The 13,884-nt window shown below is 38.8% G+C and overlaps 1 protein-coding gene across 13 annotated transcripts in view; it reads right to left on the bottom strand.

The window, feature by feature from the left end:
• The window catches only part of SYNE1 (spectrin repeat containing nuclear envelope protein 1), a 483,893-nt gene that overhangs the window by 262,611 nt on the left and 207,398 nt on the right, over nucleotides 1–13,884 (bottom strand). For 12 of the 13 annotated variants that reach the window (XM_056567280.1, XM_056567285.1, XM_056567279.1 and 9 more), the window contains 7 exons: nucleotides 13,250–13,458; nucleotides 12,000–12,132; nucleotides 8,901–9,065; nucleotides 4,049–4,216; nucleotides 3,647–3,823; nucleotides 2,905–3,045; nucleotides 2,631–2,791 (listed from right to left, as the gene is read on the bottom strand). In XM_056567280.1, coding sequence (XP_056423255.1) covers nucleotides 2,631–2,791; nucleotides 2,905–3,045; nucleotides 3,647–3,823; nucleotides 4,049–4,216; nucleotides 8,901–9,065; nucleotides 12,000–12,132; nucleotides 13,250–13,458 — 1,154 coding nt within the window. The remainder of the gene's footprint in view (nucleotides 1–2,630; nucleotides 2,792–2,904; nucleotides 3,046–3,646; nucleotides 3,824–4,048; nucleotides 4,217–8,900; nucleotides 9,066–11,999; nucleotides 12,133–13,249; nucleotides 13,459–13,884) is intronic. The other variant, XM_056567284.1, reaches the window with a different exon arrangement.

The raw sequence follows: 13,884 nt of genomic DNA, 5'->3' as shown, positions 1-13,884 counted from the left end.
CTCGGCTTTTTCTGAAGTGGAGCTGCTTCTGGGTACCACTGACCTCGCTAAGCCTTTGACTCAGGCTTATGCTTTGTTGCAATCAGTGGGTCCTGATCTGTTTGAGAAATGGGTGGATATCCCTGACTTGACCGAAGATAATTGGCGTGAAGTTACTAAGACATTTTACCCTACGGTGGTTAGTGCGAGGGATTTACTTATTCAGGTACGGCTTATCTTCCGTCTATACTACACTCCGGTTAAATTGCTTTGTATTGGGGTCTCCTCTTCGGATGCTTGCTTCCGATAAAATGCAGATATGGGTTCCCTTCTACATGTAATGTAGAGTTGCCCTTGTGTGGAACCATTCTGGAGAGAGGTGCTGCAATTTATGGCTGATCATCTGGACTTCCCCTATGTTTTCTCCCCTGTTGTTTGTCTCTTGGGTGTTATTGATGATCTGACCACAGGCTCCCATAGGCGCCTTCTTATTAGGTTTTTGCTGGAAAAATATTGATAATGGCCTGGAAAGATACCTCCCCCATAACTAGATGGTTTAATCTGGTCAATAAATATGTGCCACTATATAGGACTATAGTCATAAATGCCCCAAGAATTTTCATAGGGTTTGGATGCCCCAGCTATTAATAGGCGAGTCAGTGGTTCCCCCAGAGATGATTGGTTCTCGGGGATAGAGTGGCTGTCTGTGACTGGGCGTAAGAAATGGAGGAGTGCTCCGGGAGTGTGTGAGTGTGTGTGTGGGTGTTTATCTGTTGTCTGTCCTAGTGTCTACTGTTTTAGTGATGGCCGGGTGTGGATTCCCTGTCAGGTGTAATTGGTCCTGACGTGATCCTTCGATGTTGTATGCACAAGGGTGAGCTGGGGGCCTTGTGCTCGGCCTCATGTGAGTATTTCCTTGTTGTTTAAAATTGCAAAAGCTCTAAATGCTTTAAAAAAAAAAAAAAAAAAAAAGCTAAAATCACCCCCCTAAATCAGACCCATCAAAAGAAAAATGGTACCGATAAAAACTACAGATGACAGCGCAAAAATGAGCCCTCATACCACCCCGTACATGGAAAAATAAAAAAGTTATAAGGGTCAGAAAATGCCAATTTTAAACATGATAATTTTGGTGCATGTAGTGTATAATTTATTTTAAGCATTAAACTAAAATAAAACCTATATCAGTTGGGTATCCTTGTAACTGTATGGACATACAGAATAAAGATAAGGTGTCATTTTTACCGAAAAGTGCACTGCGTAGAAACGGAAGCCCCCAAAATTTACAAAATGGCATTTCTTTTTGTATTTCAGCCCACAAATAATTTTGAAAATGAGAAAGATGTCCAGCGCAGGTAGGGGAACAAATTATTTATTTGATTAAAGCTTCAGCACACGGAAGACATGACAAAGTGATGCGTTTCGGCCCTAGCCTCAGGCCTTAGTCATACGGTATGACTAAGGCCCGACGCTGGGGCAGAAACTTGTCACTTTGTCATGTCTTCCGTGTGCTGAAGCTTTAATCAAATAAATAATTTGTTCCTCTACCTGTGCTGGACATCTTTCTAATTTTCACTTCTGTGTTACAAGCGCTGCCCACGCCAGTCAAGGCACTACGGGCTTGGGAGTGAGCTGGACTTTCTCTTGCTTGGTTTCCACAAATAATTTTGTCTCCTAAATACTTTTTCCTTGTTAGCAGCACAGACTATAACTCCCAGCCAAAAGCTTTCACTATCTGTGTGCATGCTTACACTGCAGCTTACACACACACTGCACATGTCTTTTCTTTCAGACTATCCTTCCTCCAGCAATAAATATTGCTGTGCTCTGAATAGCAAAAGTCAGTGATTAGACATTCAGCAGAAAAACAGCAGCTATGTGCTCAGTTGTGACTAAGAATCTTCAATGCTTTTCTCTCACAGCTCACAAGCTCTCATACGGGGAGGGGAGGAGGAGGGGAGGTGTGGCTGTACAGCCAGGGCTCTAGACCAAACAGAAATCAGACAGAAATCAGGTGATGTTGTCCTGAAGGGTGGGGGCTAGTCTCAGTGAGGGGTTTAAAACAAGACAAGGTGAATTTGAGTATTAAATTTTTCTCTCATTTCCTGCCTGTAAGTGACAGTTGAAAGAGGGAAATATAGCTAATGAATGATATTTAGATAAATACATAGGTTGGTGAGAGGGAAAGGATGGGCTATGGGTTTAGTTCCCCGGAGTACCCATTTAAGGTGAAAATAGGCTGAGTCCCTTAGGGGTTATATTGTGCCATTTGCCATGCAGTCTACACTTTTTCCTCATTGCGAATATTCTTTTCCTTCTATGCACTTTTGTATTAAATTTTTCCCTTATGTGAGAGTCTCTTTATTTTTATCTTCTTGGAATGCACATACACTGAGCTTGAGGAGTACATTTTGCTGCGTTGCCATTTCAAGACTAACCTAATGTTTCAGTGTATCCTGTATTCTGCCTCAGTACTTGTATTTTTTTTTATCAATTTTTGATGTATTAATAAAATATAACATTTTAAATCATCACTTTCTCTGACTGCAGTAGTTTTGGTTAGAGCAACCTTACAATGCGAGAAATCTCTCTTGCAAAGCTTATGAGTAACAGACTTGGTAAACACTACAATCCCTTTAAGACAAACATACTTTTCAGCAAGGGTCTCTTTAACATGATTTACGTTGTCTTGAATAGATTTGGTTGTTTCCTGCAGATGGCGCTTGCCCTTATCTCCAAGCTTAATAACAGTAGATTTCTTGACAATGTTTTCTGCTTGGACCAAAAGATCTTCACTTCGCTTACACACCTCCTGAAAGAATAACAAACAGTCAAGTTTCCTAAATCCAATGTAAAACTTTCCTAAATCAACTATGAACATGTATATTCATATTTGAAGTTACAGTACAGTAATTGTCTACTAACCTTTGCCTCCTCAAGTTCAGATGACAATGTTTCCAAAGTCCCAAAGTTCAAAGGTCGTTCAAGCGTAGGCTCTATTTGCTTCAGGTTCTGGGAAATTGATTTTTTGCCAGTTTCTATATGTTCCCAGTTTTGCATTGTATCCTTTGAACAAAAATAAAGAAGGAGAAAGTTTAGAAAAACTAAGTGAAAAGGCGGCAAAAGTAAAACTCAAGGGTGTCTTGGAAACGTATAGGTGTCTTCAGCTGGCAGTAAGACGAGTATTTGCCATCATTTAATAATTGAAAGGTGTCCTAATAATGGTAACCTTGCCAATTACCAGAATAAAGGAGCTGTATGATTGAGATTCTGCTCACTTTGGCCCAGATTTATCAAACTGTGTGAGACAAATAGTGGAGAGATTTTCCACAGCAGCCAATCACAGCTCAGCTAACAAGCTCTGGTAAAGTGAAAGTTGAGCTGTGATTGGCTGCTGTGGGAAATCCCTCCACTTTTTCTCTCACACAGTTTGATAAATCTGGGCCTTTATGTTTTACACAGTGTCATGGACAGGAGCACCTCCATGATTAAACAACTCTGTTTATTTGTTCTCATGGTCAGTGGGGATACTCCTTGATCAGAAAGTGACAACATCTCCTGGCGATCTACCATCACTGGCTATGACTGAAATACCCCTTCAAGAATGTTAATGCATTCCCCATATATCCTCATTATAAATAAAATAAGTTTATATGTTGCAACTTACTGTTAAGCTTTCTTTTTGCTTTATCATTGCAGTTGCCACTTTGTCCAATTCAGTTTCCATTTTTGAAAAGTCCTCCTGAATGTCTTTGGGCAAACCTTTCTTAAGTTGTAACTGCTTTGCCTGAGCAATCTGGACCTGGATATCCTGCTTCTTTGACTGTATTTTCTTTATCTTTTCCTATCAGAATATAAACATGTTGTTAGTTGTGACTTAAAAAGCATCTGAAAGGTATAACTAAAATATGCAAAAAAAAATTAAATGAGAGAGTGACCTAGCAGGATCCATGTGATCTAACTTCCTTGACCACCTGATGAAAGCTAAAAACTTTTATCTGCAAATGTACTAGGGGCACTATAAATTGTAACAGATATTTAAATGTAAACATTTTTATTTTGTTTATACCTCATAATGAAAAAGTAGCTCCTGGGCCTCATCAAAGCTTTCTGTGTTCAGTATCTTCTCAGCTTCTGACTGCACTTCTTTAGAATCAGTGAGGATCTCACTAAGGACATGTTTTACTTCTGCCTTGCACTGTACACAATCTCCAACAGTACTCAAGATTTTGTCAGCCTGTTACATAAAAAAAAATTTTTTTCATTATCTCACAGTGTTAGAAATCCTCTCAGGGAAGGGGAATGTGTCTCTGCCTTGTGGTGTGAGGTGATTGATGTGTCTGCTCATGCAGCCTTGTCCAGGAGTCATTTCTTGTCCATGACTCATGCATTACCAGAATTCTCCTTAACCTGTTCAGGACCCATGACGTAACATTACGTCATGAGTCCGCTCCCGATCTATAACGCGGGGCCACGGCATGCCGGTTAGCTCAGGGAACTGTTCGGGACAGCTGCGGCGAAATCGCGGCAACCCGAACAGCTTACAAGACACCTGGAGTATCCCTACCTGCCGCCTCACTGTCCGATCGTCGAATGACTGCTCAGTGCCTGAGATCCAGGCATGAGCAGTCAAGCGGCAGAATCATCGATCACTGGTTTCCTATGAGAAACCAGTGATCAATGTAAAAGATCAGTGTGTGCAGTGTTATAGGTCCCTATGGGAGCTTTAACACTGCAAAAAAAAAAGTGGAAAAAAAGTGAATAAAGATCATTTAACCCCTTCCCTAATAAAAGTTTGAATCACCCCCCTTTTCCCCTAAAAAAAAAAAACACAGTGTAAATAAACATATATGGTATCACCGCGTGCGGAAATGTCCGAATTATAAAAATATATCGTTAATTAAACCGCACGGTCAATGGCGTACGCGCAAAAAAAATTCAAAGTCCAAAATAGTGCATTTTTGGTCACTTTTTATATCATGAAAAAATGAATAAAAAGCGATCAATAAGTCCTATCAATGCAAAAATTGTACCGCTAAAAACTTCAGATCACGGCGCAAAAAATGAGCCCTCATACCGGCCAATACGCGGAAATTAAAAAGTTATAGGGGTCAGAAGATGACAATTTTAAACGTATTAATTTTCCTGCATATAGTTATGATTTTTTCCAGAAGTACGACAAAATCAAACCTATATAAGTAGGGTATCATTTTAACTGTATGGACCTACAGAATAAAGATAAGGTGTAATTTTTACCGAAAAAAGTACTGCGTAGAAACTGAAGCCCCCAAATTTCCAAAATGGCGTTTTGTTTTTTAAATTTTGTCGCACAATGATTTTTTCTTCCGTTTCACCATAGATTTTTGGGCAAGACTGATGCCATTACAAAGTAGAATTGGTGGCGCAAAAAATAAGCCATCATATGGATTTTTAGGTGCAAAATTGAAAGAGTTATGATTTTTTAGAGGCAAGGAGGAAAAAAACGAAAATGCAAAAACGGGAAAACCCCTGGTCCTTAAGGGGTTAATAAACAGGAGCTAAGTAAGTTTGTGCAGAAATAAAATAAGGACTACAGGTAAAACTGACATAGTGTTACTATTGTAAGGCTTAGAGTGAATGTTAACCTTTTATATACTATTTTTATTTTTAGCTTCAACATTTTTAGCTTGTTGGTTTCTTTATAAATATTTATTGCAACAAAAGCACTATTTTTCTTATGCTTAGCTGCAAATCTTCTGCAAAGAGATAGATATAAAAGGGTGGACCGACCAATAACACTTTTGCCCAATCTATTTCTAACCAGTACGGGGCCTAAGAAGAGGAACAAGACAAAGGGTTGCAAAGTGGACTGAAAGTGCACTCTAACCCCTTGAGGACTAGGACAATTTTCACTTTGCACTTTGGGTTTTCCTCCTACCCTACTAAAAATGACATTTCATTCATTTTTCCACCTACAGACCCACATGGGGGCTTGTTTTTTGCGCCACAAAAAGTACTTTGTAAATACATCAATCATATTATAACAAAATCTACGGTGAAACACAAAACAATTATTTGTGGGGTGAAATTTTGGGAGCTTCTGTGTCAACACAGTGTACTTTTCTGTAAAAATTAGACCTTATCTTTGTTCTGTAGGCCCATACCATTACAAGGATACCCAATTCATATAGGTTTTATTTTATTTTACTACTTAAAAAAAAATATATAACTACATGCACCAAAATAAGTATGCTTAACCTCTTAAGGACCAAGCCCATTTTCACCTTAAAGTGTACCCATCAGATCACTCAAAAAAACAAAACTTTTATATGTTGCTCAGTATCTCATCCTGATCATGTACATGTACTTTTTTATGTGTCTATGACCTACATTTCTCTCAGAATTATCTTTATTTCTGAAATACCTTAATTTTGTCCACTAGAAGCAGGGGGGCGGGTACTCACTGTGATAATCACTTCCCTTCATCCCCCTCCCTCTCCTCAGTCCAGTGCTTCCCAACCAGGGTGCCTCCAGCTGTTGCAAAACTACAGCTCCCAGCATGCCCACACATCATTTGGCTGTGCAGGCATGCTGGGAGTTTTAGTATTGCAACAGCTGGAGGATATGATTGTAGTCCCCCTTTATTACACACACTTACACACACACACACACACACTGGCTTCATATATTCTTACACATACACATTAGATAGACACACTGATATACCCACATACACATATATCCACACACACACACACACACACACACATGCTTGGACACTTACTTTTTCGTCTGCAATGCATGTTTCTGCCTCTCTCACTGATGTCTGCTGTGTGAGAGCCGGCAGCAGTCTTCCTGCCCCTCCCCCTCCCCTTCTCTTCACATGAGTCTCTGCAGTGTGTACAGCCCCTCCCCCCTCCAAAACGTCCTGGAGTCCAGGACGAAGCGGTGTAGACAGAAACACTAAATGCATCCCAGGAGGCAGGGGGGCAGTTGTTTGACTTGCTTTTTCAGTATGAAATACTGCAAATTTTCTAATGAAAGCAATTGCAAAGCCTATTTGCATGCTTTACAACATATCAAAAGTTTTTACATCTGACAGTGCCTATTTAAGGACCAGGCCAATTTTATCTTTTCGTTTTTTCCTCCTCGTCTTCTAAAATCCATAACTTTTTTTATATTTCCATCTACAGACCCATATAAGGGCTTGTTTTTTGCATGACCAATTGTACTTTGTAATGAAACCTCTCATTTTACCATAAAATGTACGGCGAACCCCAGAAAATATTTTTTAGGGAGGAAATTAAAATGAACACAACAATTTTGCACATTTTGGAGGGTTTTGCTTTCACACTGTACAATTTACGGTAAAAATGACATGTGTTCTTTATTCCGAGGGTCAATACGATTAAAATGATACCCATGGCTAGATGCTTTTATATTTTTGTACCGCTTAAAAAAAAATCTTAAACTTTTTGTACAAAATCAGTAATCTAAAATCGCTCTAATTTGACCACCTATATAACTTTTTCCTTTTTTCGTATATAGGGCGGTATGAGGGCTCATTTTTTGCGCCATCATCTGTACTTTTTATCGATACCACATTTGCATATATTAAACTTTTATATGATTTTTTTATTATTTTATTTTTTTTTAAATAAAATGTGACAAAAAAAAGCACCATTTTGGCAATTTTTTTTATTCTTTACGTTTACGCCATTCACCGTACGGGATCAGTAACATTATATTTTGATAATTCGGACATTAATGCACGTGGCAATACCAAATATGTTTATAAAAAAAAAAATTACGCTTTTTGGGGGTAAAATGGGAAAAACTGACAATTTTAATTTTTATTGGAGGAGGGGAATTTTATTTTTACATTTTTCAACTTTTTTTTTTTTTGTTTGTTTTTTTACACTTTTTATGTCCCCATAGGGGACTATCTATAGCAATCATTTGATTGCTAATACTGTTCAGTGCTATGTATAGGAAATAGCACTGATCAGTATTTTCGGCTATCTCCTGCTCTGGTCTGCTCGATCTCAGACCAGAGCAGGAGACGCCGGGAGACGGAAGGAGGCAGGTGAGGGGACCTCCGTCCACCATTACAGATGAACAGATCGCTGCGGCAGCGCTGCGGGCGATCCGATCATCTATTTTAACTTGCGCATTGCCGCAGATGCCGTGACCTGTACTGATCACGGCATCTGAGGGGTTAATGGCGGACATCCACGCGATCATGGATGTCGGCCAATACAGGTGGGTCCCCTTTCAGCAGCCGGAACCTGCCGTGTATGACGCTAGCACCGCTCCGATGCTCGCAGTCATACACAGGACGTAAATGTATGTCCTGGTGCGCGACGTACCGCCAAAACTTTTACGTCCGTGGTCGTTAAGGGGTTAAAATTATCCTGTTCTAACTCCAATAACAAAAACTTTTATTATAGAAGATGTTAACTCACATGTATTAACGTTTTTTTTTTTTTTTTTTTTTACACTTAAAATTTTTTTTTTGTCCCAATAGGAAGCTATAATATGCCCTAAGGGGATAAAGCATCACTGTCATTTGAACACAACTTTCGACAAGATGGCTAGACATGTTAGAAGTTTAGTCCTGAGATATGCTGCATTTGCGAGTTATTAACTGACTTGCCAGCCACCAAATTCAACTCACTCACTTCATTATAGTCTATGGGAAATTAACTGGGTTTGAGTGACAGTCAGGGAGTAAAGCGCGCTTCTGTGAATTTCACCCGGCTATAACTTGTGATTGCAGGGGGTCTGAGGAAAGCTTGTTGCGGTCTATACTTATGACATGTCCAGGCAACTTGTTAAAATGCTGATGAATCAGTTAGTCCTCCAAGGAAGCAAGCCAACTTTAATTTCATAAGACCAATTTCACTATATTGGCACTATAACTAGTGCTATATATTACCTACCTCATTGAGAGAGTCCAGCAGGATTTTCAGATCATTAGACACTTTGGATAGATTCATTTCTTGCTTTGTCACTTCTGTCTCAACTGAAACCCCCATAAGTGTAATAAGCCTGTCTTTCAGATATTCAAGTTCATCTTTTTGTGTTATTGCATCACGTCTGATGTCCTATAATAATTTAAATGACATTATTTAAAAGTGTCACCTAGGTAAGTTAATGAGGCCGAATTACAATGGAAAATGATCTAGAATAATGGTAAAAACTTATGTAGGCAGAGTTAGCCAATTTTGTAACCTGTTTGAATTGGACCTTAGGCCAACATATAAAAGTGAGATTTTTTACTATTCCTAAATAGCTTAGGGTACCCTGATCAAACACAATTTTACAGAATCTTCATATACCCTCCCACTCTTGATATATGTGGGCTTATAATTTGTCTGACCATTAAGGGAATCCCGAAATGGGTAATGACCGTAAGTTTTATAAGGGGAGTGAATATCAGGTCATGAGATTATACAGTCGGGATGTGTAAGACTCTTTGTACAATATTCACACCCCCTTGACTGTATGATCCTGTCCATCACCAGATATTAACTCCAATTATTAAAATTACATTCACACTCACCTGATTCCCAACATTTTCAGACAAATAATAAATCCACATATTCATTTTGGAACTCACAAGACACTTTCAAAAGGGGGCATGGCTAAATGGAGTCCTTACATTCAACTATTTTTTTTTAATAGAATTCAACACAATTTTGGCACATAAAATAAAGTAAGTTACCCAAAATGAAGCATAAGTAAAAGAAAAATGGATACAAATTTTTTATTATGTGTGGAATAAACCACACAGCACAGGCCGCAGGATACATTTGGTGCATCTTCTGCCTTTAAGTTTATGGTGTCATTGTTGGACCATATTAATAGATCAGCCCTTATGGCTTTAACAATTTAAACACTTTGGTGATCATACTCTTACCAGCAGCAGCTCAATGAGAATTACAGTACAACACAACATGATAGCATACTAGGTTGCAAAATTATATTTTGTTAAGAACGAAGGTTAAAAGGAAAATTACGAAATCACCAGATAACTAATACAGATAAAGCAAGTCCTTATATAACAAAACTTCAGAAATAGTTTGCTAGAAGCTACAAATCTCTTTATACAAGGAGAGAAGGTGCTTCTTCAGGGTCCTGTACAGTACACACAGAGTGCCAGAAATATAACTTGGAGCTGCCCTCACTTGGTGGCCAAAGGATCTGCTCATCCTGGCACAGATAAAGAGCAGTACAGCACTGCACTATATTGTAGGGAGGCGCTACTAGACAGCTAATCACTTCATTCACTTCAGTAATACAAGCTGATTGGTCAGATCTTCCAGTCATCCACACATGCCGCAGATCCAGATTTTCTTTGGCATTGTATATTAAGTATATTTTCCCGTTACAGTTTACCAGAAAGGACCACGGCATGTCAAACAAATACAACAATTCTAAAAATATGGGTGCAATGCTTCACCAAGGGTAAACACTAAATCCTAGGGAAAAAACAGCATTCGACAATAATGTTAATTTGAGTCTGGGTTCACATATGTCCAGCGATCCAGCATAGTTGTCATCCGCTGTGCAGGTGCCTGATAATAAAACCTTGCAAGCAGCGTTTTTAAATAGGGAAGACAATGCCAGGTAAATATGCTGAATGATCCCTGGATCAATTGCTTTGCCCAATTCCACTTATAGGGCAATGGATGGAAAGTCGTAAGCAAAAAAATCAGCTTCCTGCATGTGGCATTCCCAACTGGGATGTCTCCATATCACCAGACATATGCAAACCCAGCCTTCTGAACACTGGGAGAATACATTATTTTGGATACTACAATACTCCCCTATATCATGGTCTGCATGGGGCAAGCACAAATAAAGTAATCTGGCTTTGCACCCTCAAAGAAGATACTAGTTAAAGGGGTATTCCAGGCAAAACCTTTTTTTTTTATATATCAACTGGCTCCGGAAAGTTAAACAGATTTGTAAATTACTTCTATTAAAAAATCTTAATCCTTCCAATAGTTATTAGCTTCTGAAGTTTTCTGTCTAACTGCTCAATGATGATGTCACGTCCCGTGAGCTGTGCATGATGGGAGAATATCCCCATAGGAACTGCACAGCTCCCGGGACGTGAGTCATCAGAGAGCAGTTAGACAGAAAACAACAACTCAACTTCAGAAGCTAATAACTATTGGAAGGATTAAGATTTTTTAATAGAGGTAATTTACAAATCTGTTTAACTTTCCGGAGCCAGTTGATATATGAAAAAAAGTTTTGGCCTGGAATACCCCTTTAACAAGTACCTGTAGGAAACTGAATTATGGCTTGAACCTTCTGAACCACACTTATTTAGTCTGACTGATATTATTGTGCCAACTGGGAAAGGTGAGATTTACATGTGAAAGGGGGCATGGTCTTAAAGGGGTACTCCGCCCCTGGCATCTTATCGCAGTCCCGCTGCTGGGGACCACGGGAATCCCCGCTGCGGCACCCCGCCATCATTACTGCACAGAGCAAGTTCGCTCTGTGCGTAATGACGGAGCAGCTAGACGTCATGGCTCAGCCCCTCGTGACATCACGGCCCGTCCCCTTAATGCAAGTCTATGGCAGGGGGCGTGACGCATGCTGGGAGTTGTAGTTTTGCAACATCTGGAGGACCGCAGGTCAAAGACCACTGCTGTAAACTAAAACACAGCAGTGCAAACATAGACTAGACAGTCCGCATACAGTATAAAGTATAGAGTAACTAAATAAATAAATAAATCTATCACATTTGAAGTTTGTCCACCTACGATACAGTAAAAATCAGACAATTTTAGTAAATTCTCCCCATTGTGATAGAGTTTTTCACTTATTTACTGGGGCTTCAACAAGCTGAACCGCATGTATGTAAGTAAGATGCAGTACCTTTGTTGTGTTAAGTGACATGCTTCCTTTGTTCAAGCCTTATGTTTTAAGGATGGCATCTTACATTACATTTAATGTGCTTTTCTGTACTTGACAACAAATATACAGTAAAAGAAGTATAAGTCATGAAGAATTTGTGTCACCTGTACTGAAGCTTTTATTTGTTCAAATTTAGACACTTCTGTTATTTCATTTTTAATTCGCTTCAACTGCTTATCTTTTGTCACAAGCCAATCTGATAATCCTGATAACCTAGAAGAAAGATCATATTGACAGCTGGTTTTATGTGAACAAAAAATCTATTTTAGTATATGTTACTATTAATTGTAATAATATTGGACATAAAACAACAAACATTAAAACCCAAGCAAGTTAACCCAAGAAACTACATCAGTGTATCTATTAAAATATGCACAAAAACTCATTTAAACTATAAGGGGAAGATTTATCAAAACCCATAGCAACCAATCAGATTGCTTCTTTTGTTTTGCAGAGGCCTTGTTAAAAATTTAAGAAGCAATCTGATTGGTTGCTATGGCCAACTCAGCAACTTTTCCTCTGGACAGGTTTTGAGAAATCTCCCCCTAAATGACTGCATATGATAGGCCTTGGTTAATGAAATATTCAGAATTATTGGACAATAAATAAATAAAAACATTTATTCACGTAAGGCCATGTTCATACAATGTTAATATTTACAGCCGTATTGCAATTTGCAATCATAATCGGATGATAAAAGAGCGTGTCAATTAATTTTACAGCCTTAAAGGGTACGTCTCATCAAAAAAACTTTATATATATCAAAGATTAATGTATGCAGAATAACTTTACAATTGCATGTTATTAAAAAAATATGCTTCTTTCTATTTAATTTTCCACTTTGAAGAAATGACCACTAGGGGTCTCCCTACCAGTCCAGGCAGCAAGCATTTCAGACTCATGCTGGAGTCCTAAACACTACGAGCTGCCAGTCTGCTTTGTTCACAAAGGAGAACACTCAAAGCTGCCAGCCTGCTTTGTTCACAGCCTGTTTGGCTGTGAACAAAGCAGGCTGGCAGCTCTGAGTGTTTAGGACTTCAGCATGAGTCAGAAATGCTTGCTGACAGGACTGATCGGGAAAAATACAATAGAAAGAAGCATATTTTTCATTAACATGCTATTGGAAAGTTATTCAACATTCCTTAATCTAAAATATATCAAAAGTTTATTTGATGAGAGGTACCCTTTAAGAACTATGGACATAAAATTCATGTGTGTGTGCACTAACACCAGTTTTGTAAGAATTTAGAATTGAAGCCTGTTTTTGAGCAGTAAAATCGTGTAAACATAGCCTTATTTTTTTAAAAACTAAAAACATTTCCATATTGAAAACTCAATAATTTGAATATGCTACCTGATCCGGAAATCTTTCCACTTGTCGGGATGTTCCATGAATTTTAGATGTGTACTGTCAATCTGAGCTTTTAGATCTTTCAGCAGCTCTCTGGTGCTTTCATACACTCCTTTTACAGGGTCTCTTTCTTGTAGTTTTAAACATAGTTCCTCGATCAGGCGTAACCGCTTCTCACACAGCTGGTAGCAGCCTTTTTCACTAAAGAATGCCTAGTATACAATTGTGAAGAAAATTAAAGATGGCCGTACATTTACAATAAGTGTTCGAATGGCTGAACATTCATGTGTTCACTGTGGGGAGGGCGGAGGTCAGACTGCTCTGGCATATCTCTCCAAAAATGAAAGGCTCGGGTGGCAAAAATAAAGCATTCCTAACATCATCTATTGGTGGAAAGTGGGGAGGCTGTCAAATACCTTATACTGTTGACCACTGGAGCTGGTGGATTTGTCTGTCTGACTCACGTCCCAGGAGCTGTGCAGCTCCTATGGGAATATTTTCCCATCATGCACAGCTCCCTGGACATGACATCATCATTGAGCAGTTAGACAGAAAACTTCAGAAGCTAATAACTATTGGAAGGATTAAGATTTTTTTAATAGAAGTAATTTACAAATCTGTTTAACTTTCCGGAGCCA

Source organism: Hyla sarda, chromosome 3, assembly GCF_029499605.1.
Source record: "Hyla sarda isolate aHylSar1 chromosome 3, aHylSar1.hap1, whole genome shotgun sequence".
Lineage (NCBI taxonomy): Eukaryota > Metazoa > Chordata > Amphibia > Anura > Hylidae > Hyla > Hyla sarda.
The sequence above is the reverse complement of the archived record's forward strand: the minus strand, read 5'-3'. Positions and strand labels throughout refer to the sequence as shown.